The 27,819-nt window shown below is 44.1% G+C and overlaps 2 protein-coding genes and 1 long non-coding RNA gene across 5 annotated transcripts in view; 1 reads left to right on the plus strand and 2 right to left on the minus strand.

The window, feature by feature from the left end:
• Positions 1-17,937, minus strand: part of LOC147238656 (collagen alpha-1(XXV) chain-like) — a 109,585-nt gene extending 91,648 nt beyond the window's left edge. Inside the window, exons 1-2 of the mRNA XM_086198250.1 lie at positions 16,980-17,937; positions 16,773-16,842 (exon numbers count right to left, since the gene is read on the minus strand). Of these exons, the coding sequence (XP_086054376.1) occupies positions 16,773-16,842; positions 16,980-17,279 (370 nt within the window). The 5' untranslated portion in view covers positions 17,280-17,937. The remainder of the gene's footprint in view (positions 1-16,772; positions 16,843-16,979) is intronic.
• A 2,335-nt stretch (positions 17,938-20,272) lies between these two features.
• On the plus strand, positions 20,273-25,200 carry LOC147238658 (uncharacterized). Of its 2 annotated transcripts, XR_015111816.1 has the most exons (4): positions 20,273-20,451; positions 23,113-23,276; positions 23,355-25,033; positions 25,134-25,200. XR_015111816.1 is itself a non-coding variant. In XM_086197555.1 (3 exons), exons 1-3 carry the CDS (start codon positions 20,444-20,446, stop codon positions 23,957-23,959), a joined length of 777 nt encoding a protein of 258 aa, XP_086053681.1. In that variant the 5' UTR covers positions 20,273-20,443; the 3' UTR covers positions 23,960-25,034. The 2 variants fall into 2 exon arrangements, 1 of the variants encoding a protein (XP_086053681.1); XM_086197555.1 differs by lacking the exon at positions 25,134-25,200 and having other exon boundaries at positions 23,355-25,034.
• LOC147238659 (uncharacterized) lies at positions 24,175-27,692 on the minus strand. 2 transcript variants are annotated; one of them, XR_015111818.1, is made up of 4 exons: positions 27,644-27,692; positions 27,362-27,462; positions 26,636-27,283; positions 24,175-26,392 (listed from the first exon to the last, which is right to left on the minus strand). It is a non-coding gene; the product is annotated as an uncharacterized LOC147238659 (long non-coding RNA). The 2 variants fall into 2 exon arrangements; XR_015111817.1 differs by having other exon boundaries at positions 24,176-27,283.
• Positions 27,693-27,819: the final 127 nt, after the last annotated feature.

A 27,819-nucleotide genomic window follows, 5' to 3' on the forward strand; every position in this document is an offset into this window, starting at 1 on the left:
TCTGAAATTCCTATGCCATTTTCCCGTGATTTGGTTGCATTAATACACCAGAATAACACCTTATGGCAGGAAGCCCGTTCCGCCCAGTCTCCTCCCGACTGGCTTGCCTTTCAGCAATGTAGAAACGAATGCACTAAGGCTGTCAGAAATGCCAAAGTCAAAGTCATTTCTCACTCAAATTTGCATCCTGCGGCTCTGACACCGAGAAGTTCTGGAAAATCGGTCAAATCCATGGAAAATAAGCTCACTTCCCCCCATTTTCCCAGTGCAATGACTTTTGGTGACTCTGTCGTCACTGATAAGTCTCACATGGCTTCACTTCTCAATCGCCAACTCAGCTCATGTCTTCTCTGTTAAGCCCCCCACTGCTGCTCCATCACATTCACCTACGACTTCCAGCTCTGGTACCTTTTCCTTTAGACCCATCCTGACCACGGAAGTTTTAGAGGAGCTCACCAAACTGGACTCTAACAAAAGTTGGCTTGCTCTGTTGGGCTTGATCCCATGTTTTTAAAAGCTGCTGCTCCTGTCATTGCTGTCACCATCTCGCGGCTATTCAACATGTCTCTGGAGCTGCCTGTCTTTCCTCCAGACTGGAAATCTGCGCTAGTCTTCCCGCTCTTTAAAAGGTGGCTCTGGCTCCGACCCCAACTCTTACAGACCTATTTCCATCCTGCCGTGCCTGGCCAAGGTCTTAGAAAAACTGGTGCACAAACAGCTCAGCCACTTCATGGCCTTAAACAACATCCTGTCCAACCTGCAGTCTGGATTCCAGCCAGGCCATGGGTGCCCCACAGCTACTCTGAAGGTCCTGGATGACACTGTTGCCTCCTTGGACTCCAAGCAGATCTGCATTGCTGCCTTCATCGATCTCACTCAGGCCTTTGATTCTGTCGACCACTCCATCCTCCTGCAGAGGCTCTCTAGCATTGGTCTGTCACCGTGCCCCTGCACATGGTTCGCCAGCTACCTAAACAACCAAGTCCAGCAAGTAAAGACAGAAAACATCTTGTCTGACCCTCTTACCATCACTAAACGGATGCCTCAAGGCTCTATCCTAGGCCTGACGCTGTTCTCCATACACATGAATGATGTAGCCAAGAATTTCCGAAATTCCTAGATCCACCTATATGCTGATGATACCATCTTTTATTCAGAGGGCCCTTCTCTCCTCTTTGAAACAGCTACACTACAACACAGTCTCACCTCTATTGAGCAGTACTTCCATCGCCTTTATCTTCTCCTCAACACCAAGAAACCCAAACGCATTATTTTTACCAGAAACATGATTCCACCACTGCCACTAAAATCCTCTGTGCCGATGGCTCTGAACTGGAGTTTGTGACCTGCTACAAATACCTTGGCCTCTGGTTGGACTCGTCCCTCTCCTTCACCACGCATAACAAGCATCTACAGTCAAAATTGAAAGCTCGCCTGAGCTTCCTATACCGGAACAAGGCCTCCTTCATCCATTCAGCCAGACACACACTAGTTAAAATGACCATCCTGCCCATATTTGACTATAGTGACACCATCAACTGGATGGCATCTCAATCTACCCTTAACAAATTGGACACTTTCCACCATTCCGTGGTCCATTTTGTCACAGGTGCACCATTCAGTACTCACCACTGCGACTTATATAACCTAGTAGACGAGACATCACTCCACACCAGATGGCTCCACCACTGGCTTCAGCTCATTTCCAAAACCATACTCAGTATAACAACTCTATACCTCTCTTCCCTTCTGGACCTCTCCCACTCTGCCCTCAATCTAAGGTCCAGTAAACCCATCAAACTCTCCATCCCCAAAGCCTCTGCTGTCTTTGGGCGCAGCACTTTCTGGTTTGCTGCAGCTCCCCCTCCCCCCTCAAAGAGCCTTTGTTCTTTGGTTCAGGCTGCACTTGTAAATAAGAATTTGTTCTAAATTGCTTGCCTGGGTAAATAAAGGTTAATACAAATAAAATAAAAACCTTCCCTGAGATTTGGTTGAACAGAAGGTGGCAATTTGGGATAAATGACTTGCACTCTACATAGCATCAAATCAGTTTGTGCATGTAAAGAGGAAGCTGAACACTAGAACTCAAAACAGATGTAGTGAGGCATGTTTTGCATAGGCTGAATTAATCTGGACCACACTCGACCTAAAGCACCCTGCAGCTTCCGCAGCAGGTGGTCAAGTGTGAGGTTAACTGTGAAATGAACAACTCTTCTAATGTGAGCCAACACTCACATTTCTTTCTAGTTGAGAATTTCAATTCGTACCGCAAAACCAAGGTAAGTATGAGATTCTCAGGAGAGGTGAAAATGTTTGAGATAGCAGCATGGCTCCAGAGAGGTGGCTCATTAACCTGGATCCAAACAAAGTGTCTCAGTCTGTCGTGGCTGTTGGTGGAGAGTCACACGGACCAGTAAATGTAGGGCAAGTCTGGTGACAGTGCTGGGGAGGCACTGGAGTGAGTCCCTGTGTGATAGAAGTCTAATTATGCTACCACAAAAGTCTAATGCATGTAACACCAAAGCGGGGAATTTAACTGATTTATAAAAGTACATATATATCAGCATTACTGAAGGCAGTTGAGTAGAATGCACTAGAATGCAGAGAGGCTTTTTGTTTTTTTTATGCGCTTGTGTATCATTTAGATGTAAAAACATGCGTTAATGCATATGAGCCTTTCATGTCAGGGAAATTGATTCACGATGGATTAGATATTCCAATTTATAAATTTGTAATATTCCCACTCTGTAAGCCAGATGCAGTAAATACTTAACACTACATGAATGCACATTTCCAACTTCTAAACCTCAATGCAACACAAATCCAGATGAATACGGAGATCTTCCCTCTGTCGTGAGTGCTGGAGCGGGAAGGCTTCCTCACTTTTTGATCATTGATAATCCACTCAATAATACGTGTAACTGTGCAGCCCTGTGTTGCTGTTATAAGTTTTCCATTGAAAGCTCTGCCCAATAACCCATTACAACAATAGTGGCACATAAACTCAATAATAAGTCATCGTAATTTTTAAAGGAACACACCAACTATTTGTAACGTAATGCTTTTTTACCCCAACTTTTAGAGCCAGGGAAGTAGATAGCTATCCTTCTGTCCTCTGTGTGCATTACAGTGCTGCAGACCCCCATCAGACAGCTGACTGCTAGTAAGTTTAACTGCAATGTTCACTAGCAAGAAGAGCAGTACAGAAATCTGTCTCAAAGTCATCCAATACATAACACTCAAAACCAATGTTTGTCTGCAATAATGAAACGAGGCTCGTGCATCACATTCACTGTGAAAAAAAACTTGAAAATAATGAGATGTAGAGGCGTGCGATGTAGAGCAACAGATTATGAAGAATTAGAATATGTCCACAATCTGACACACATAGTCAGATCGTGCAACGGCGCACATTTCATGTGGGCCAAAGTAGCTGGGATTTTTAAAGAAAGATGCATCTCAGGACATTACTGATCATGCTGTCAAAATAACTGTGTGCAATTGTGCTGCTGAGTGTGTGTCATTCGCGACAGTTTGTGTGTCCAGCAATTTTATGCAGGAGCAACCAGTGCTTAATTTTTAAATCATGAAGTACCGGAACGCACACTAAATATGACACCCCAGCGGTGACGAGATGGACACAGGTCCCGGAACGCAGACGCCAGAACGCTCAGTACATATGAGGGGCACAGGTCCCGGAACGTACACAGAAAACAACATACAAATGCCCACTTGCCATGATGTGGGACTTACAAGCCTCCATTTCAAATAATATCCATAGTAACAATGTTATGACGATAATCCACAGTTATTTAGCCTCCTCTGCGCAGCACAGGTGAATGCCCACATCACCACAGGTGGGACTTAACAGGTCTAACTTGGAAAACAAACAAAAAAGAACTCACAATAAATTACACAAATCTTCCATTATCATTAATATTATTATTACGGTATTTAAAGATTGGCACGGCGGCCTATTATTAGACGGTATGCTCACCATTTAGTTGTCCAAGACACCCCACATCACGTTCGACCCGGCTTGGCTAGCTGGAGGTGAGCCTGGCTCGCTGTGGCGGCGCTAGCCTCCTGCTGCAGCCGGTTTTGATCGTCAACATGACCGCTGCAGCTGCCCTCGTCGCCGCTTCTGGAGGCTTTTCTGACTCGTTTTAAGCGTCATGCGACTCTTCCTTCTTTTCGAAAAAAAAGCAGCAAATTTAACTGTCTTTTTGACATGTTGGCGTTGAAATGGTAAGTGTTTATTTCCTCTCTGCTTGCTCCTCAGAGGCGGCGATTTTCCAAAGGTTTTTTGTTCGTGTCAGGGGGCGTGGTTTGTTGGCATCAGTGCATCAACACATCTCCGACTCTTTCAAATGACGTTGAATCTTAATAAACAACATGAAATTCTAAGGATTTGGTCTGTAAATTTATCTATGCACATTATTGTTGTATTTTAAACTTTTTTTAAAAAACGTTTTCATATTTTCTTTTAATACAAGAGGTACCGGATCTGCCCAAATAAGTTCCGGAACACAGGGAGGCCAAAATTCAGAGGTGCCGGATCTTGTTCCGGCAGGAACCGTTATGAGCTTCGCTACTTCTCGCAGATTAATGTTTGTAGCATTGCTAGCGCTGTGTTCTGAATCTAAAATAGCTTTTCAGTAACATTCATGCAGCTTTCTTAACGCTTGAAAAAGACATTTACCAGCTCTCATCGGAAGCTCCAGCACAGCAGAACCCCCCCCCGTACGGGCACGACTGGCATTTTGAGGGCACAACATCGTTGTGTATCAAAGTTAGCTACTGTTACTGTATCCACGGCCATAATCCACTAGTCCAAAAACAATTTTAGCATTATCATATGTACGAACGGATAACGTTACTGCAGAAGTTATCATTGATAGCTGACAGTAGCCAAGTCAGATGTTAGCTGTTCGTCTCCTCATATCAAGCTCGCTCTGGTGAACACAGTTCCTTACACAGTCGTTAGAAACTGCGACAATAAAGTCTTAAAGCTGCAAAACAGTGCTCCTCAAACAAATGACACAAGAGCTAGCATAGCACGTCCAGCAATGTTATGCTAACGTTAAATTGTACACAACTGTGACGTGTCCTCAGGTGGAGCACAGCCTGGGATCACCACACCTTCCTCTGGTTTCCCATGCCTGAGAGCTTCATTGTGATTTTGAACTGGGTTTTATTGTGATTTTAATATTGCACGAGCGTACGTTGCGATTTCGATTGAATTTCGATTAATTGGTCAGCCCTGACGTACACTCATCCAGTATATTTTTTTTTATTTTCTAAAAAAATAAACCAGTTCAATGCAGGTCACCACTTTTGCTTCATTTCGGTTTATGGCCCAAACGTACTGCATGCTCTCATCGATTTTGTGTTTTTGAGCACAAAACATTATAGATCTAGCCTCTTTATTTTCCTCTCAAAAGTGCACCAGATTGACGCGTTTACCTTTAAACAATCCTACATTTGTCCTTTTAAAGCTCAGAGAAATTACTTTTAAAGCTCAGAGAAATTACTTTTGTCGCGTTGTGTAACTTGAAAAAGAACCATGACGAAATGATCCTTGCAAAAGAAAACAAAATTTTGTGATTTTACATCCCTGCCATATCCCCCACCCCTATTTGATCACTCCATTTATAAACAGCAAAGTATACAGACAAGTACAGTTCATGTTGTCAAGCCACCGGGTCCAAAACTTGTATCTTGAGTGGAAATTAAAATTATTTTTAGGGATTCAGCATCAGCACCGTTTATCAGGGCTGTTGAAAATGACTACCCAGCCGTCTAGCCAGCTTGAACTATATCAAGTGGCTGCCCAATTAAATTAAAGTGCATTGGGGTGTCTGTCTCACCGCTGGGTTTTCCAGGCCTTAACTGTGGCTTACACAGCTGTTTCTACCCTCCTCTTTATCTGATACAAGGGGAGGGGCCCCAGAAAGGAAGGCTGTCTGTGCTACAAACTGACTATGAGGCAACTCTCAGCGTATCAAGCCATCTGAACTGGCAGCATGCAGTCGATACATGTCGGACCGGCCTTGAGCTGGGCCACTGTAGCCAAATTATTTAATTGCATGTTAAATATTCATCTCATGCTGAAGGGAAAACACATTTATCCATCAATATTGATGGAAAAATACAGCATGATGAAAAAAAAAAAAAAAGAAAAAAGCCACAGGTCTTCCCTTTATCCCTGTCTTGATTTAGTAAATAAAATGAACACACCGCAAGAACTTGAAAGGCTCCCCAAAAATGCACCCAGTCACAAGATTCAAGTTTATCAGGGCATGGCAGCGGTTTGAGATGGTGTGTGAGCTTGTCTGCGCATGTGCATATCTTGTGTTCCAGTTGTGTCCACTGCAAGTGTACAGCAGCATGTTTTTGAGCGCAAGTGGGCTCGTGTGTTTGCTCCAAGTGTTTATTACTCTGTCGGATCTACAGCGGGATTCATATTTCATGTGGCTTTTAGCACAGCTTCAAGAAGGAAGCGGTGGCAGGGAAAGTTACCTGGCAGTGAACGGGGGGCATCGAACAAAACACCAGGAGCTCATTCCAACAAAATAAAACAAAGGTGAATGCCATACATTCTGATAGGATTAGCTTCCACGTTGACACCTCTCCCTCCTAATACGTTAAACTGAGTTCCAGAACTCTTTAGAAATGCCTTTAATCCGTGCGTCATTCGTTCATTCGTTTTTCAAAATAAAACCAAAACTAGAAAAACGAAATAACGCCTCGGTTGTTTCAATATTTGTTTCGAAAAACGACTCGTTATCCGTTTTTCCGTTTTGGGTCTGGAAACAAACATTGAAAAAAAAAACGAGTCATTATTTCGTTTTTCTAGTTTTGGTTTTATTTTGAAAAACGAATGACCGAATGATACACGGATTGCCTTTGAACCTCGCAATTCAGACAAGATGAGTGTGAAGGGAAGGTCTCTGACACACAAATAAAAAATAAAAAGTCCATTTAAACTCTTGGGAACATTATTTGTGTTGAGTCCAACATTTTGGTGGTGCCTCATTGAAGCTAAGGGAACAAATCAATGGACAAAGCTCGTCTTCCGGATCACCGATCCAGAATATGATCCATGACATCTCTGGAACATCCAGGCTTTTTGGGAAATTATTCATTTTATTAGAGCTAGACAAGCAGATCTCGTCATTTAGTATATGCTCAGTAATCCACACGCGTTTTTATTTCATCTAATAACAAACAAACCTGCTTGTTTCCGGCTCTTCCAGTTTGTTTTTAGCTCAAAGAATACAGCTTGATAAAGAGGAACTGGATAATACAAGACCGTGCAGTTCCGAGTTGATAAACACATATTTTTAGCAGTTTTGCTGTTTGTTCCTGTCATTGTCGTTAGCCACCGGTCGCTATTAGCTTCAGTGTAGATGTGGCTGGTTCTTTCTGCATTCTGAAATCACAAAGAAGTGAGTGAATGAACGTGAATGACAAAATAACACTTTTTTGGAGAGGTATCACTCAGCAGTAGTAAGTACTATGTACCATATCAACCGGCCAATATATCGTTTGGGCCCTGCTGTGATCACATGAACTTCTTGGGGAGGTAATAAGTAGTTTTGTGCCCTTAAAAAAGATATTTGGACTCAACCTGGAACGCCCCTTAACAAATGCTGCACTCAGCCTGTGGATGTACACAGGCTCGGATATATGTATATTTATATAGACTGCAATCCATGCATTGTTTTCTAAATGAAAGACAGCTTTAAAGAGATGCCCATGAACGCTGGAAGGAGTGTATTAACCATAGTTTGCATGTCAGTACATGTTGGCAAAGTTTGAGCTTCCTGCCGTTGCACGTCATGATGTTTTTTTTCTTTTGCACACCAGCCTGTTTTATTTGTAGTGCCTCTCCTTATTAAGCTGATGGAGTACAGAGCAGCAGCATTCATGCCCCTCAACCCCCCCTCGTCCTCCATGCCTGCTAAGGCTTAGAGGCCTGGGGCACAAAGCCATAAGGCTTTGAGGAGGAAGGGGGCAGCAGAGCATGTGGAGAGCGCCTCAGGGGTTCCTCGTTTGCTTTGCTTGTCTGGAGCCAAGCATTTCCATCACATTGGCATCATCATATTTTCTTTGTGTGGAAACATTCAAGATGAAAAATATTACAAGGTTTCATGGAGACGAGCATTGATTTATCAAGCAGAGAATGTGTAAAACTCTTGTTTGCACGGAACATTTTGTTCATGAATAAGGGTGAAAAATAACAATTATTGATCAAGCTCTTGATTCATCCTTGGTCCATGAATGGTTGAAAAAAATGTTGCTTACATTTTTCCAAAAGCTCAAGCTGCTCCTTAAATCCACACTGAAATTTGAAGTAAACCCATTCATACTGCCACATACTTGTTTAATATTACTGACTGCAAGTGCGTAAGTATACATAAAACCATACACGGCATACACATTATATAAGTACACATTACATGTATACATACTTAGTGAACATATTGCTGTTCATTGTTTCCATATACTTATGCAAGGTCCTGATGAGGCATTCGTTTTCAACGCTGTTGACTTAACATACTCAACAGATTCATCGATAGCTGTTATTTGCAGCCCTATTTGGGGGCTAAAGTCATATGCAACTAACATACCACCCCCCCCCGTCTTCTCCCCAATTATTCGTCACCAATTTCCAATAGGGGTGTAACCATTCATCTCCTACATCGATGTATTCATTTATATTCCTATGATCCAACTACATCGATCTGTGCTCGGCAAGTTGGCCTTCCAGATGACATAAATGGAGCTGACGTCATTTTTTTTTTTTAAGTCAAAAAGTTTAACTGAAAAATAGCTGGCAACTAAACCGTAAGTGCAGCTTCTCCGCGTCAGTTTCACCAGGAGACTCTCGCTGCGGTAGCTGGTAAAGTTAATATGGTTAAGTTGTAAAATTAGCTCATTTGTGGCCACGCAAAACTCAAATGCTACAGTGGAATCAAATGACTGTCTGGAGTCACTGAAGAATCACTCTATTGAACAGAAGAGTGGCTGTTCCAGAGTGGTGTCATATTAAAAAGCTTCCCCTGGTCTATTAAACTCTCTTTGAATACTAGTAGGTCAGGAATGAGTCTGTGGGCTCGTAAAGGGAAACGAACACAAGCGATCACAAAGAACACTTCAGTGAGCCGATGACTAGAACGTTCAAACCGGTGTCAGAGGGCACCAGCAGATGAAGCAGAGTGTGTGAATCGTCTTTTGTGGAAGGTTTGCCCACCCAGCGCTGACAGAAAGGCAGAGGAGGCTAGTTGCTTAGGTCACAGTGAAGGGACATGGAGGGGACCCGACAGTAGTGAATTACCACCTCCACTAATCAGAGAACAAGAAGTAAGGGGGCTTTAGTGTCACCGCCACCAATTTGCCCCTTGAATGTGCAGACGCAGACTTTGTGTGACGCTTCTACAAGTTGTTCCAAGAAAAGACAGAATCAGTAATTCATTCAAGACTCCAAAAAAAAAAAAAAATCGCTGAAGCCGACACGACACGAGCAGAAGGGGGGAGTTCCTACTACGAGTAGGCATTGGATGCTGTTTTTTCATGCAAGTAAGAATGCGGAATATCCACTCGGAATGATGAGAATTCATAGAACTCTACGAGAAACCTCTTCAGCTTTGAATTTAGGTACCACAGGTTGTGTTTCAATACACGAGTCAACGCATTAGCAGGGTTTCATTATGTGTCCCATACACTGAAAGACATTAAAAAGCTGTCAGACTTTGAAACGATGAACGTGTCACACCCTCCCACATCTAAAGACAATTTATCAACAGCTCACCGAGTGCTGCAACCCAGACGAGGATTTTGCAAAGACTGGGGGGGGGGCTTGCATGATCGCTATTTACACAAATACAACTGCACTGAGGTTCTCTCTGAGATTAGGTAAGCGTTCTTACGTCTGAGTCGGTCTAATTGTGTCACGCCGTCATTACACAGCCAAAACGCAACAACTGAGTTTCTCTAAGTACTTTCAAAGTGGTGTCTGAAACTTACGTAATGGTCTCACACGTTCGGGTTAATAATCTGTGAACAAATGGGAGGACATATCACAGAGGCATTCTTGCTCCACTGCTTAACCACTTTCTCCTCCTTTCCCATGCTCCAAGAGTACTGAACATTATCTCACTTCCCTGCCATGGCGAGTTTTGTGCCGGCAAGAGCACACCTATTGGTTGTTGAAAATGCTCACGTAATTCAGCAGCACAAGTTGCACAAGACAACAGTTGAGACCTGCAATACCATTGAACACGTCTGAGAGAGAGAGAGAGAGAGAGAGAGAGAGAGAGAGAGAGAGAGAGAGAGACTGCTTCAAAACATGATTAAACAACGTTATTGTTGACTCGTGTGTATTCAGGAGTACTGACAGAATGTTGCTGGTTCTAAACATCAGATGTATTTAAAGACAATGACTGCATGGTTGTCAATAGCCTCAAAGGCAGGTCTCCTGCAGTGACGTTAGCTCGTGGTTCTTGCAGCACACCAGCAGCTTGAATGGCACCATTCTACAGGTAGTTTATTCTTTCATTAGTTTCCTATGTATGTTTTGCAAGTTCGTCTATAGCACATTCAACTATATACAGCGCCTTTAAAAACAAAACAAGAGTTCACATCGTGCGTTAACACAAAGCAGAAGCTGGAGGCTTTGAGACGGCGATAAATATCGGCAGTGAATAGGTGGTGAGAGCAAGTGGGAAACATGGTCAAAGGAGTGAAGTGGAAGAAGACAGCCTGCAGAGGAAAGAGGTCAAAACAGAAAAATTAACATTTAAGTAAAGAATAAGGGGCGTGCAAGCAGAAGGTCCCATCCGAGGAGCTAAGGCAGTGAGTGGGTTTGTCAGGGGGCAACATTTCAATCACATAACTTGGGACAAGACGCTGCTGAGCCTTAAGAGTGATAAATGAAATTATAGAATCATTTCTAAAAGAGCAGCAAGAATAAGAGGGATGTGATGTCATTAGCTAAGGTTGCTAATACAGGAAAATATCAACATGCTCAGAAAGTAAGAAAAAAAGGATCTCCTCTCAAAAATTGGAATTATCCCTTTTACATGACCAGCCCTTACCGCGTGATTTGTAGTCCGTGTTTTCCCCGCCATTGTAAAGACGGTACAGAACTAAGACAGCTCAGGGCTTCCTTGGTAAACTCCAGCAACACCTTCACGAGTTAAAATCAAGCAAGGCAAATATCAAACCACCTGTTCGACAAGCACGAGCTCTCAGAAAAGCTGCTTTTTTTTTTTTTTTCCGCGGTCTCCTGGCATTTTTAACACAGCCACAGCGAGATGGTTAAAGCCAACAGTTAAATGCTACAAGCTAAAAACACACTAAAATTGAAGTATAAATAATGCTGCAGCTCCAACTGCCATTGGGAAAAAAACAAAACCCAAAACAAAAAAAACAGCGTGACCAACAAAAAGAATACGGCTCAAGGCTTTGACTAAAACCTCATGCCTGAGTGGGTTCATACATGATGAAGAAGAGCTTGAATGTACCACACTGATATCAAAGACCATTTCATTCCTTGATTTATTAAAGCCCTGAAGCTTATTGCAATCATAATCTCACTGTCCAATCAGCCTCAAATGTTGGGGTGATGGCAACTCATTTATCTTGAATCCCAGAAGCAGCCAGTACAGGAACTTCCTACATTGTTCCGCACCAAACTACAACAGAGGATCTCATTCAGGACATGTTCAAGGACACATGAGGCAAACCATTAATGACTATTTTGACTCTCCTAGCCTGAGGTACTTCTATCTAAAGAGTGCTGTTGTGACATGGCTGATAGTAAAATCATGTCATCCCCTCTCCATTCAGAACGTCCCCCCCAGGTTTATGTATCGTCGGAGAGAAAAGCGTGCCGGCCTTTCAAACAGTCATTAGCGGTTCTTTCAGCAGGCATGCCTCATCTTCTTCCATCGAAAAAAAAACTGCAGCGTCAAAGATATAAAGAGACCATCTGGGCTATTTCCAGCTTCCTGCCCTTTATAAGACTTTGAATAGAGAATTAGTGCAAAACATCTTGGAATTTATCAAGATAAATCTCATCTCATTACTTTATTGGATCCGAGCTGAAGGGTCTTTTCATGCATAAATCAATCAGCGTACATTATGTTCACCATTTACACATGATTACAATAGAGCAGCAATTAAATGGTAATTGCACATTTTGCAGGGTTTCTCAGCCTCTTCTCGGGTCTCGCTCGCTCCCTCACAAAACTGGATCCACCTAACCGAAAGCAGCTGGCCACAGCGGCTACCTGGACGTCTGCTTAGCTTTACCTAGCACTCTGTAATTACATGGCCATTAGGGCACCTCCCAGCATCAAACCACACAGAGGGCTTAACTCCAAAGCTGACAGTGATTCATTACCGATTGCCCACTGTGTTGAGAGTATCAGAGAAGATTATTGAAAGTGTAACTGTCCAATGGGATTACGCACTTGGTGACAGAGAGAGGAGTGTGTCCAGTTTTGCCAGTGTGTGTGTGCACGTGTGTTGTTTTTATTCGATCGGTCTGGACTTGACAAAGATGCCAAAAAAAGACACAACTGCATCTGCTTGTGAATTTTATTTTGCAATCTGAAGACAGCCTGCTGACTTAACACCCCGCCCCCGCCTTGCTGACCCTTTTGCCCTTGACAACCAGTATTGGGTGTTTAGTGGGGGGGGGACAATGTCCTGTATTGCACGTTGCCATTTTCTCAAGAGCACTTTGGCTTGTGTGTAGCTGCTAGGTTGTTTGTTTTTTTTTGAAGCCTTAAATTCTAGAAACACTGCAGAGTGAAGCTGCTGGGGTTGGATGGGGGCGGGGGGGGGTAAACAGGGAAAAGGCAAAGCATTGCTGAGTGCACGTTTTATTATCCTTCCATTAAACAACAGGCCCTGCTAGGAATGTGGGTCCCAGGGAAGGTGACGGTACACAAAAAAAAAGAGGGAAAAAGAAAACAGCCTGCCAATGCGGAAGCAATTATTCGCTGGAGGCTCACCTCGCTGTGCGCACGGAGCGGGTGTGACTTCAGACATATTCACACCAAGCTGGTTTGACGGGTTCGCTTACACCCCCCCCCCCCAAAAAAAAAAACCCCAGAGATGATTTGTGGGTACCATGAACGCTTTAACCACATTTCATGGAGACGTCTAACTCCAAACCACCTTTTTGAAGGGGTTGCTTGAGGCGATGTTCAGCAGGATCACCTTATTAGTAATATCATCGGGGGGGGGGGGATCAATATTAAAAACATTTTGCGTGAGGTAATGTCTAGACCAGCAGTAAAATAAATAGTTCCTAAAAACGTCTCTGGACTGACGGTTCAGAGAAGTCTCACAGAATATACGTGCAGTGACAACAACTTTTTTTGACTTCCTTGTGAGGCCTAATTGTGGACCAGTTGCCCACAAAAAAAAGAAATACTCGTTACTATTATTATTACTATTATAGTGCAGGCTTTAACAGCCTTATTCTGATCAAATCAGAGCAAAAGCTCAATGACTCTGTTTATAGTTTTCCATACACAGCTTATGACATCACTCTCCTGTTTAAGCCATATATTTACACGACTTCCTCACCCCTGTCCTGTTTTACCAATTCTACGCGATTTCAGGCTCCATACCTGGGAATCCTGCATGGTTTTTTTCCATTACTCTGGTCACTGGATTTTGTGGCTCGCAGCAGGATCCCGGGATTGATCTTATTGATTTTTTTAGGAGTATAAGGAATAAAAAGTGTTGGCGCATCGCATCTAAAGACCGAAGTCCACTTCAAAACCCAAACGACACATCCATAAATACCTCAGGTATGACAGGAAAACTGTTGTTCACTTGATTCAATGTCAAACCGCCACCGCCCGATGTGGGTTGAACGAGTCATTTTCATGGTTGCTTTACATATTTCTATGCTTGGGTTGACAAAGGTACATGTGCCCAATCCGTCGAAGAATTGTTGACACATTTCAACAAACAGATGCCATCGTCAAAGTCATGAGGCTCCATCTTTGAGCCTTCCTCCAGCAGTTGTTGAATATTTGAAATGAAAGCAATAAAGTATGGACCAAATGACATCGGTTTTCCCTGGAGCCACACTGCCAGCAGGTTTTAATGACTCAGAAACTACAAATTGAGCGCCTGACGAAAAGACCGATAAATTCAGATATTCCAAAAGTTCACGCAGACATTCTCGGACACTCCCTCGGAGACGACCTCTGAAATGCCCTGAAGCTACGGACCGTCGCTCCATCCATGCAGCTGCTCCATCGTTTTTGACAGCAATAAAGTAAGGACTGAGAAAAGCACATGACGGTCCGCCCTTAAAAGAAAAATAAGCCTCATTTCAGCCACAGGCTGTGTCCTGGACAGGCGTAGGGATACACACAGCATCCAGCATTTATATCAGTATAAAGACATCCGCCAGGGAAAAAAAACTGCGTGGTACATATTTCACTAACAGACTGCAGGATTCTTCGAAGTAAAGTGCTGATATTTAGTATGTAGTCAAGACAGGAATAAGCAAGTTAATCACATTTGAGAGCCTGACTTGTTGCCAGCTTCAAAGATTAAGCTCGGTGCCGCCTCGGTTTTAGCCTCGTCGCGCTTCATTTGATGTGAAATGTTTTCATTGTTTTATTTCTGCCCTGAACAGAAATGCGGTGGGAGAAAATAAATAGCAGACATATGATAGGGATTTAGAAAAGAGAGCAGCATGATTGGGAGAGGATGCTTCAGGCTTGTAGGACTTCCAGCTCATTCACTCAAGCAGACGATTCACTGGAAATTAATAAAACGCATCTATAGAGGATTTCAACTTTCACCTGGACGTGATGCATGCATTAATCCTTGTTGCTGGGTTCGTTTAGTGAGGGTGTTTTCACTCGGCGTCGAGGCCGGGATGAAATACAAATCAGTTCGACTGATATTCAGCATCAGGCGCTCGCCGAGATCCGCTTTGGTAGGTAGCTAACCTTTTTGCATCCATTGAAATTGAGTCGGGGTGTCATGGAGATGGATCACCTTCTCATCAAGCTTTAAAGAAACTGAAGAAAACGTGTTTGTGAGAGCTGGGTGATGTGCGGACACACGGAGGGCAGCCTGCCAGACGAAAGCATCCATCTCACCTCAGGGAGAAAAGGATTTTTTTTCATCCTAACTGAAAAGGGTTTGCTTTGCAAGATTTAGCATCGAGGAAACTGGTCATTTGGACAGCAGACCATACAACAGGCAACATTTTTTTGGGATTCATAACAATATCACGCATGTATATCTGGTCCAAACAAGAACCGGTCAAAACTCAGTATAAATGTTGACGAAAATTTCTCCGAAATATGGTAGATTTGTCACCGCTGCACTTCGTGCGGCGAATTCGCGGTTCATCTGTTGTAATGTCTGGAGTGAAATCCTCACTCCACCGACGGCTGGAAGTTTCAGAGACCTATCGGGCTTCACGTCCCACCTGCAATCTGAGTGGCAGGAGGTAGAGAGCGCAGCTGCCGGGACCTGTGCTTCACCCGAAAGGCAAAAAGTAGAGCTCTGCCTTGCTGCTGTGCCGCACCCTCGCTGTACGCCACCTCTTGCCAGGGGACAAAGAGAAGTGGCAGCAGGGCAGCAGGTACTGTCAGGTGTCAGAAGGACTGGACACTCCTTCGGTGAGAGCACTAATTTTCTCAAGGGGGTCTGGACGAGAAGATTGAAACGTTCAACTGTGAAATTCTGTTTAAAATTTAACTCAAAACCAAAAATCTTCAGACCTGTGCCGTTTTAAACTGTCCCAACTGAAGATGCGACACAACCCCCTGCAAGTGAGTTGGAAAGCAAACCTTTTGAGAACGTTTTGGAGAGGAGGTTACTGCGCACCCCTGATGGATGTGAAAACAAACAAGTTGCACCAACGAAGAAACCTCAGGAGCGAATGTCAAACCCGGAACCAAAACTGCTGAAAAAAGATAGCACGATAAACTTGTTTCTCGTGGGCTTCGAAAGGCTAATTGTACAAAGACACCTACAAATATATCGACGTTCCTGCGATACATTTCCAAAATGTCTGCTTCTTTCCAGCGGAGACCCTGTTTTTAGTTTGCTTATGCATTTTTCAGCTAACCCAAAGAGCTTTTGAGTGTTCATTCTTGAAGAGAGGGAATTTCCTCAATCTATGGAGTCTGAAAATTGGCAAATTATTTTTGATCCATATCATCGGATCCCTGCGCGCTCTCGTAAAAATATTCATCTTTTTTTTTTTTATTCTACCCAAAGTGCAGTTGTCACAACATTTCCACATCAGGGTTAGAGAAAACACATGATGGACAACAGAGAAGGAAATGTGAGATTCTTCAATTCTTCAGCTCTTCCATCCTGATGCACTAACCCGACCTTGACTGCATCCAAAGCGAGCAGAGGGTAGAAAGGTTTCCATCTACTGGTGAGAAATGGAAACTGCATGTGGCCTTTTTTTTTTTTTTTTTGTCTTCCAAGTGCCCAACTGAGCAGGCAACATCACAAGTCAAACACCCACTCAGCACCTCTATGTATAGGCCGCTGTTAAATACCTTTCTTTCTGTTAAGCTTAATGGCCTGTCAGCTGTCCGCATCCTTCACGGCGCAACCATCGACACCAGTCGCCGAGCTGGCGTGTTTCAATGAAATCAACTGCTGCCGCTCATTCTTCATCATCATCATCATCATCATCATCTCTCTCTCTCTCACACACACACACACACACACACTGGAGCTGAAAAGTTGCGTACCTGGAGGACAGCTGCATTCAGGTGATGCTTGTCGTGCAGTCCGAATCTTGACAAATTGTTCGTATGAGCGCTGAAATATTCAAAATGATGCACAATCATTCATATGCGCTTGAGTAAAATAGAGTAATTGAATTGTTGCGATACCTTGTGAGCCAATTATTTGTTATTATTAGTATTATTATTAAAAAAAAAAAAAAAAAAGCCTACCTCGGAGATTAGCTCGGTCACTCTTTGCTGAATCAATGAGTTCAAATCCTCTGTGGAGTAGCCGGGGGCTCGGATCAACGTGTGCTCGCCGTCCCCCTTCTCCAAATCCACGAGCCGGTGCTCCAGATCAGCTGTGTTAACGCTCAGGAGAACGCAGAAGGCGATGGATGCCACTGAGCACAGCGACGAGATGAGATTCAGTGCGGTTGTTGTGCGACAGCGCTGTCGCTTGTGAAGCGCCTCTTCTTTCTCCATGGTTCCCACGCTCCTGGATGCTCCTCTTGCCTCGGCGATCTCCATTTAACTACACGCGCCGTTGAGAGCAAACTGCATCTGGCGCCGAGTCACGAATGTTCGGCGTGTGTGTGTGTGCGTGTGCGTGTATGTGTTTGTGTGCGTGTGTCTGCGACGCGGCGTTCACGTACAGGGACAGGAATGAGTGAAGAGTAGAAGGCTCCAGCTAAAGCCGGTCAACATGCGTGTTGGTTGGGGCTCCTACAAACTTGTTGCACCGGGTCTTGCACGGTAGTCTGCAACCGAGGAAATTGCTATTACGCACAATAAAGTCAACGGAGAGATGGAGGGGAGGGGAAGCAGCGCGCATGTGGTGCAGGCGTGCTGCTCCTCATTACGCAGCAACACGCCTCCAGTCTGTCCGAACTCATTAGCATAATTTATTGACACCTTCCATGTGCGTACCCACGACACAGTTGATGATGGAGTTCCACAGTTTTCCAGGGAGCCGTCATCCTTGCGCAACCACGCGTAATGAGGCGTTTACTTTCTAAGAAAGTTGAGGTGCTCGTATGCGCGCTAGAAAACATGCTAAAGTTGTCACATTCCTGCCGATACCTGGCAAAACATCTGTTTGGCTCAGACACCGCATACCAGCTAATATGTTGGACAACCATGTTTCTTCTGGAATCTTTAATTTTTGAAAACCCTGATTACTTATTACATAATTTCTAGCTCACACAGGGGAGATCATAGACCCTGGAGGCCCCTGGGCTTGTTCAATCGCAGCCCCCCCCCCCCCCCCCCCGTTGAATTCAGTGGAAGCTTCCCACAATCCTGCTTGTTCGTTTTTAACAGAAATCAGAATTAATTATTGCATTGCATCGATCACGTGATCTGGGATGTTTGTTTTGGAAACATCTGATAGCAGGATTAGGATTAAAAAAAAAACTACATCCGCGAGCAGGAGTGTGTTAAAACTATGACAATTTGCAAGACGATGTGGAAACTGAATCTAGAAGTGGGACTTGGTTCAAATTCTGGCCGTGAACAGAATTCAGTAAAAACTACGTGCCAGTGGAATTGCATGAAGAGGTAACACTGTTATTTGTTCACATACTCACTCACGTGAAAACCTGCGTTTCATGATCTCAAGACAACCCGATTATCTCAAGGTCATGGCATTAAAAACCTTCATTCAAAATCAACGGAAACGTTGTCCATTTGTCGATTATAATTATATTTACTTCCCGTGCCATTTATCGTCATCAGCAACAGCTTTTACTGAGGAACGCTGACAGGTGTCCTTCACGTAGGACAGTCAGGACAGGGAACTGGCCCACTAGGACCTGACTCCTGATGGGTGAGCGCGGCGTCGTGCTTCCACTGAGAATTTACAGGTGTTGCTTTTGCAAAAAAAAAAAAAAAGTCTGGTTGGCCTCTGAGGATGGTTACAATCTAATATAAGGCCTAGAATTGCGGCTATGCAAAACCGTTCCATCCATTCTTGCACTTTGAATCAAGTGCAACCTGACCGCATGGTAATGTTTAATATTTTGCTTTGGCACCACCTTCAGGGTGACACGGGCATCGGCGCGAGTGCTCAGTCTTCACACTGAAGGCTGCAGATGTCGATGTGCAGACTCTTGATGTTTTTGAGCCGGTCGACTGAGCTATGTTTAATCCGGATCAATAGAAACGCATCTCTCGCCACGGTCCACCTGCTTCAAAATGCGTTTGGAGTGATTTTGCTGATACTTGGGGTGGGGGTGGGGGGGGGGGGGGTAAGTCATCCACATGCAGTCAGAAATTCTTAATGTAAAGGGATTTCAAATATCCATTAACCTCACTGAGACTCCTGGCTTCTCACTGTGAAGTTCCTCTCTCTCTCTCTCTCTCTCTCTCTCTCTCTCTCTCTCTCTCTCTCTCTCTCTCTCTCTCTCTCCGAGCCTCTTGCATTTTAATGCTCCTCCGTGAAAGTCCATCCGTCTCCCCTCGCACCACTCAGACAGAAGGAAGGAGACGTGTGCAGATGCACTCACTCTGGACTTGGATTCCTTGACGCAGTTCAACAGAAGCAGATACTCCATTGATGCACGTTTCCCTAATAATTCAAGTTTAATTTACGATAAGGTGAGTTATAAAGTAACCTTGGGCGAGTCTAAACGTATCGCACACTCAGAATTTATAACAAATCCGGCCAGCAGCATTAAACCAAAGCCGCCATTGGAAAATGACTCAGTGTTCAAAGTTATATGTTGTATCACACGTTCGCAGCAGCTGACAATCTGCTCCTATTTATTGGAAATAGACGAACTCAAAAACGCAAAGTGAACAGAGCAAACGAGTCAAAGGTGAAATAAATCACTCTGAAATGAGAAACGGATACGTTAGTTACTTGAAAAGAGAGAAAGGGGGGGTGGGGGAGATGGGGTCGCGCACCCTTACGTCTACCAGGGGATGTAATCAATGATGAACTCTTCCAGCCTGTTATTTTGGTTAAAAACGGTTCAAATGTATTTAAATTCCCTCTCACCGTAAAAATCAATATCAGTGGAAACTCCAAGCATCGGTTCACGACAGTTCTCAGGCCACAGGAGCCTCGTCTAGAATTTTACCCTCAAATCTTCAATTGCTTCTGATGTGTTATGAGAACAGCAGTTCATTTTTCTACCACACTTTCATGACAAATGAAGGCAAAGAGACGGGGCCAGTGAGTTTATGTGCGTCCTGCCATCTTACCCAAACGTAGGGCGCCATCTAGCGGATAAAAGTAGTAGCTACCTAAACCTGAAGGATTAAATAATATCTAGTTGTTGGGGGGGGGGGGGTCGATTATTTGACGTGCTATAAAGTGACAGATGGTGTCCAAGTCACGTGGCGCTGCAGTTGCACCTTGTATATGCAAAATTTTAAAAAAAACAACAACAACAGATAAATGCCTGTAACATAATGCTGCTCTAGCTGAGGGATATCTGGTTTAAGGATTTTTTTTTTCTGTGCTATGACACCCCCCCCCCCCCCCCAAATCATGTGAGCAGCGTCCCCCGTAACAACGGGCCTGCATCAGAAACATTCACCGCCTCGAGGGTTTATTTTTAGAAGCCGTCGAGCGCTCCGTGCAACCCTCGGCGCCCAACACACACCCCGTGTTCCTCCGATGAACATGCTACTGGCCTGCGGAGACGTCAGGAAGCGTCTTCGAGCGAGACGGGTGCGCTGCGAGCGAGATGAGTGGGTAAGCAGGGTATCTAGCCGTCCTGCAAGGCTCCTTCCGTGTCGAGCAGTCCTGGCCAGGTCACCATGGTAACCTGCTTCGAACCAGTTCATGTTCAAAGTTTAGGTACGAAATAAGAGAAGCGTTGCGCTTTCGCCCAGCCAGCTTCTTCTTTTTTTGGGGGGGGGGGGGGGGGGGGGACGGGACGGGACGGGACGGGACGGACATGAGATTACTTTTCTTAAGAGGGAGTTTAATGATGCTCAATCTGGGGGTCGGGACCTCCACGGGTCGCGAAAGAATGAGTAAAGGTCGCCAGACTGTTGTATAAAGAAGAAACAAGGAAATTAAAAAGAGTGAGAGCAGTTTTTTTTGTTTTTTTGTTTTTTTTTTACATTCTACTGCTCCCACTCTATTTATTTTTTGTCTCTCCTTCATACAACAGCCTGAAAACAGTTTTTTAAACCGAGGACTACAAGGCTACACGCTCGTATTTTTCTTCTTTCACAAACCCATTTACCTCATGAGAAAGTATTCCTTTCCGCAGTCGTTCTCTTAAGCCGAAAGTACACGTTGACCTGGGTGCAGAAATTTACATACATTTTAAACTCCAAAGTCAAAATGGAAAAAGTGCAGGGAATGGGTGTGGCCAACCTGATGATTTTCCGGGGGGGGGGGGGGGGGGTTGCAACATAAAAAGGTTGAGAAGCACTGTGTATTTCTGATGCCGTTCTCTATGAGCTGCACAGACTCTTAGAGAAGGGAATACTTCATCTCACGATAAATCTGACTAATTTTTAGAATTTTCTCTCTCTATAAATACACCCTGACGCTGGGGGCCGTCCACTCACAGATTAGTTTAGAAGTATTCATCAAAGTTTTTATCGTATGGGCGTTTTGTCTCCACCAAACTGGCCTTTGGGAAGCACAAATACGCTTCTTTTTGAAACTGGGTCCCAGAGTGAACAAATCTGAAGACGGCACGCTTGCATTTCCATGTCTGCGAACGCGTACTTTCTGTTGCGATTACGCCGCAGTCCCACCGCTCCCTTAACCCGCATGCGCTCACCCCCACCCAACAACAGCAATAATGGCGAATCAGCGCGTTTGTTTACTTCACCCAAGCTTGACGCGCACGCTCCATGTCTTCTTCTGTTTTTGGGGTCATTTCTGCGGCAGCATTACAGTGCCACTTGCAGGCCTGACATACAAACTACAGCGTTTTCAATGGTTTCGTGTGCATGGACTCCAGACAATGAGTGATACAGAGTGGAATGTCTGATGGTGACGCTGAACCAGCCGTCGGCTGCTCCAGATTACAAGGCAGTGAGCATCAAGTGAGTGAAGGTAGACTCTCTGTAAATGGTTGAATTAGACTTTGCTCAGAAACATTGGTCTAAAGCAGAGGTACTCAAATACACATCTTAAAGGGGCAGAATTTTTTTCAACAGTTCAAAGTACCATTTGTTGAGGTCGCTCAGGCCACCTGCGAGTAACACTGTCATATTCGAAACCAAATGCCCCTTTCACTCAAAACAACATCAAAAATAATTAAAAGTCATTTCCATTTTGACAGAAGTGAAAATAAGAGTTGAATAAAACAAAACATGACCCCTGTCATGAATCCAAAACAAATATGTCAGGCGGGGGTAAACAGCACTTTTCTTTTAATACAGAAACACAAAGAAAAAGGAAAAATGTATTTCTGTCCGATGGTGAATCAAGCTTCTCTGGAATTCCAAACTCACGTGGAGGCTCAAATCAAACCAAATGTCCCTTTCAGTTTTCCAAACTGATGAAAATTTTAAAAACCGCTCCAAAAACGAAAGTCGAAGTCAAAAAAAAAAATTGCGCTCGCAGCAGTGAACTCTGCGTGACCCAGTCGTGTCTGTGTATCTTTGGCACCAAGACAAGTCCCAGCCAGTATATGGCGTCCTGGGGTGTGGGGGTGCGAGTGCAGTTCAGGTGCGGTTGTTTGTGGATTATCTGTGTACCTGTCTGTATTGGCTGCAGCCGCGAGGGCAGGGTGGAATATAAATGCAATGTTTGGGGTTACAAACAAAAAAAAGAACAAAAAAAACAAACGCCAGGCCAGCTAACCAGGAAACCTCCCAAACCTCTGTATGGCCGCCCAGCTTTGACGTGCTGACCCAACCAAAACACACAGGAAAGGAATAACAGCTGGGTCCGGCCCGGGGCCACCTATTGAGCATCGCTGGTCGAAGGCTCAATCTGAGGCCTTCCATCCATCCATTTTCTTCTGCTTAGCCTGTTAAGGGTCATGGGGGGGGTGGAGCCTATCCCAGCAGCCTTCAGGTGAGAGGCGGGGTTCACCCTGGACAGGTCCCCAGTCCATCACAGGACCAACACATAGAGACAGACAACCATTCACACTCACAGTCACACCTACAGTCAATTTAGAGTATCAATCAGCCTCGTCCCCTCTTGATGTCTTTGGACTGTGGGGGGAAGCTGGAGTACCAGAGAGAACCCACACAGGAACAGGGAGAACATGGAGACTCCACACAGGAAGATAACCATGCACTTTTACCCTGAGGCCAGTTACTTCATACATCACTGTCTGTTTGGTGATTGGGGATGGAATTAATCTGCCTGATATTCTAACTTGACATCTCTGTTTGTAATCTCTGTAATTTCAGAAACAATCCTTGTATGTTTCAGGACAAAAGCTGTGATCCCCAAAAGGATCCAACCTCAAGCAAAGGTCCCTCAACCACCTGCACCAGCTGAAAGCCAGAGGATACGCAGCAGCCCGCAAGATCATCCTTTATATGACGGGTACAACACCAGGGCACCCAAGGTGAACAACACATCAGTGTACAAAAGTAAGACCCAGTAGAATGTGTAGTATCACACACTGCAGAGATGTGAAACATCCTCACTGAAATAAACTCTTATTTCAGAGGATTTCAAACCATGGAAAACAAGCAGGGTCAAACCACTTCAAATTCAAGAGAACTTGCAAGTCAAGCAAGGATTGGTTGACATCAGTCATCCTCCGAGGGATGGGCGAAGAAATAAGGCTCCTCGTGTTGCGGCAAAGGATAATACTGAGCAGAAACGAGAACCTTTTGAAAAGATCACCACCTACAGGTTTTATTTTGGCCCACCTCACACACAGTCACCCATGGCATGCAGGGAAAAGCCCATTCACCAAACCGGCAAAGGTCTCCCGACAAAACCTGCAGTGTCCTCAACAAACAAGTATGACGATGGAGCCAGAGAGTTCTCTCAGGATGTCCGCCAGTCCAGACCGCAAGCTGACACTGGATTCCCCTCTACATTCCACGCAGAAAACATGGTGGCGAGGAACCAGCGCGCCATGCCATCTATGGAGACCTGTGAGAAAAGCACGGAACCTTTTCATACGAAAACTACCATGAGGGAGGCGTTCAAAGCGCACACACTCCCAAAACTCCCCGCTGAACTTAAACAAAAGAAAGACCACAGAAGACGGCTGGCCTTCCACCTTGAGTGCTCCAAAGGCCCCATGTTGGCCTGGGGTTGAATGTGTTCCTATATCAACCAAACCTGCAGGCGGAATTCTGTCTTTAACCTGAGTGGCAGTAACTCATGAATGTCAGGTCTAGCCTGCTGACATGTAGAGCAGATTTGTGATACGGCTGAGACACAAAGCTTAACAAGGACGTGGGTCTTCCACGGATGTGGCCGCACTGCATCACGGCAGCCGGAGCCGATCGCTGCTGCAGCTGTTTGCTGCCGGACTGAATGTGTCAGTTTCCTTGACAAGCGCTGCGGCCAGTTTTAGACACGTCCAAGAGTCACGACTTCCCGAGGGATATGTGGCGAATCTATTTTTGATGGATGGCACATCGGTTCGAACACAGCCGTTGGAGCCAGACAGGAAGTTCCCACACAAATGGCACCATTAATCAGTTTTGTGCAGTGAATATTTTGCACAAAGAGGCTTATTTATCTTTGTTTGCGCCTCATACTGTGATGTTTTGTGTTATTTTGGATGAAGCCTACCTTCTGTAGAATATTATTTAAAAAATATTCTACAGAAGGAAGTCCCATAGTCTATTTTTACACTGTGGGCACTTTTATGTTCTTTGGTTGTGTTTTTAAAATACACATTATTTTCAACACGTTCCATTTTCTTTGTCAAAGTAACGATCACATCAACTTCATTTTTTCTTTTTTTTTTTTTACCACCTTTCCATGATGGTGTTTTTATACTTTTCAACATCCAAACTGATGTCTAAAATCCCTGCTTTGTCTTTGTCGCACACCCAGAATTTTAAAACTTTAACTATGAAAATAATATTCAAAAATTATTTTATTTTGAAAAGTATGAATCCACCCGCATGAAGAATCAGTTCAATAATTAAAATGCGTCAGTGTTTAATGCGAGACAGTTTTCAGTATTCTTTTTTTTATCCAAAATATAGCTGTTGCACAGTGTCACTCATGTCCACCACAGCACAGGAACGTCCCTTTAAAAAATTTCCGAGAGAGATCATAAGGATGGTTTCCGTGACGATGCAGAGTGACATCATAGCACATATCGGACGTGGCGGGAATTTGCAATGTCCTCATCAACTATTGAAGAAAAGTCAAGGTAAATATTGTTTGACCAGTTCATATTTTTATTGCATGTCATTTCCAAACATGTCGTACCTTCATGGGTGTTCGAAGAAATTTTTTTTTTCGTTTTATAGCAAGAAACTGTCAAAAGGTCTGTGCAGCACTGTACCGTGTTCTTCACGACGCTGAACTGAGTGGAAGGTATGAAAATCTTCAGTCAGACAGAGATACTTTCAAAACGAATGGCAGGAAAAATCCAGAATCAGGATTGACTACTGAAAATGGCCCAAATGGAATTTGGGTTTTCACCTAGAAGAATGAGAAGTCATGAAAAAAAAAAGGACACCAGGACTGACATACACGAAGAATAAACAAAAGAACGGCATTCGCCAGGCCGCAGACGGGGAAAAAAAAAATCAGACATTTCTTGGAAAGAGATGAGAACAGCAGAGCATCAAGTGGAAAAAAGGACACTGAGACAAAAACAAAAAGACAAAAATGATTCCTAAAATGAGCCCCTGGAAAACTCCATGAGAAGTTTAGGGAGGGGAATATTCGTTAGTTTTATACATCGAGATCACTTTATTGAATGATATTTAACGAAGTTGAGGGCAGCGGCGGCGAAAACGCTCCTTGAATAAACGTAGGAGCATCAAGCGGATCCAGGCTCAATGGGGGCGGCCATCTGCTTTGACTGGTTGGAGGCAAAGAGAGCAGGAGAGCGGAGCAGAGACAAAGACAGATAATTGAGAAAGACAAAGAGAGAAGTGAAAAGAGGGACAGAGAAGGACAGATGGGGACGTGAAACGACTGGAAAGAGAAACGGCAAACAATCAGTGAAAAAAAAAGTTCTTTGAATTTAGGATTTTAATGTGTACGTCGGTCCCACATGATCCAAATACAGCACACCAGCTTACCTTTCCTCTTCCTCTCAGTTCATTATTGCTTGTCACTCAAATATCTCATTCACGTCCCACTGTTTGAAATAATCATGTTTTTAATATCAGGTCTAACGTGACTTTAAGTGGTATTTAAATGTATCATACAACAGTAATGAAACCTAATTATGTTCCAGTAATTCAACTGCCGATGTTAACCAATCCTTTTTTGGCTCAGGCACTCTCCTTTCCCTTTCACTGTCTGAGCCCTGTACGTTGTCTTGTCCCTCCCTGATGCTCTCCCTCTTCCATGTCTTCACTGCTGTGGTGTTCTCCCACCTCCTCCTGGCCCTGATCACTTTGGCCTTTTCTGTCTCTGTCACGTTTCTGTGGCGCTTCTGTCTCTCCTTCCAGCTCGTCTCCTCCGTCTACCTTGCTCAGTTGATCAGTTTTTCTTTCTCTCACCTTACTCTTTGGTGAGGAAAAACTACAGATGCTACCTTTCCTCTTCATTTCTGTAAAATACAAAAGGAACTTTACAATGTTTTCCTTGACAAATGTTTGACCAATATTTGCATTTGTACGTGAAGTTACACAGAACTAACGTCAGACCGACTGTAGCTACCACTCCATGTACAGTTGGTGAAATAACATTCTTCAGCCTCATTCTTTCCTTCTCAAAATCAGCATCAGGACTCTTTTAGCACTGTGCTTTCAGTCTCATTTAATTTCTTGATAGATTGTTACTCAATCTTTACCTCTATCCTCTCGGGCTGCTGCCTTCTTCCCTTGCGGCCCCTCGCTTCGCGCCACTCAGTTTCCAAAAAGAAGCAGTCTCGGGCCTCTGTCGCGTGATCTCGTGCTGGGTTCAATGCAGTCGCACATCGGCGGTTCATGCTTGTTGCTGTCTGATTAGCCTTCACTTTTCTTTGAATTGGCAAGGTGGCAAGGCTTTGTTTTAGGGCTGCAATTGCCACCCTATGACACACTGGTAGATCCGCCCCTGGTCTTAGGTGTATTGTATTTTGTGGCAGTGGGGACTTCTTGTTGTCTGGGGTCTTTGAATGACTCCTTCATGGTGGTTTTAGTGTGAAAAGGTTCAATACTTTTCTCACAGGGCTCCATAGATGCCTTGCCGCACTGCTTCCGAACTATCTTTTGGTCAGCAGGCTGGCTCTCCATGGGAGGCTGTGTATGAGGCATGCAGTAGTCCTGCCTATACGTGGTGATACATTCTATAGGTTCTTTTTCTTTGAACAAATTTTTCTTTGGTGCGACTTGAGGAACCTTTTTTTTCCCCCTCTCTCTCGGAGGACTGCCGATGTCCACCAATCCTTTCTTGACTTGCAGGTTCTCTTTCATTTTAAATGGCAAAACCTTGCTTGTTCTCCATGCTCGGAAATCCTCTGAAATGAGAATGTATTGAAATTAGGACGTGTCACAGCTCTGCAGTTTGTGATAATTACACATCTTCCATGTCTTACTTTTGTACACTGATGTGTAGTCCACCTCATGTGGGCTGTCGCTCCTCCACCAGCATTCTGCCTGTGTGGTTGCTTTGATGACCTTGGTTGGAGGTTGATTCCTGTTGGGGATCACATATTTCGTTATAAAACCTGAAATTTGCTTTTTTAATCTGACAAATGCAAACAACAAACAAGTCATCAGCTCATCAACAGTCAGGGGTTTCAAAGTCTGAGATGTTTGGTCTCCCCTTCGATAACCCTTTGGAATGGGCCACCCTTTCCCATGTTTGGATTACTTACATTTTTGCTTTGGAATCCTGATTGAAGTTCATTATTCTGTTATTCCGTCCAAACAGAAATACATGGACATTGTTTTTCAGGGGTCATTTATTAGTTTCAGATCCTTAGGATCACATGCAGTGATGTCAGTGAAGAGGATCACATTCTGTGATGTCAGTGAAGAGGATCACATTCTG

This window comes from Aulostomus chinensis, chromosome 24, assembly GCF_037954235.1.
Source record: "Aulostomus chinensis isolate RoL2024-O1b breed Wild chromosome 24, RoL_Achi_v1.0, whole genome shotgun sequence".
Lineage (NCBI taxonomy): Eukaryota > Metazoa > Chordata > Actinopteri > Syngnathiformes > Aulostomidae > Aulostomus > Aulostomus chinensis.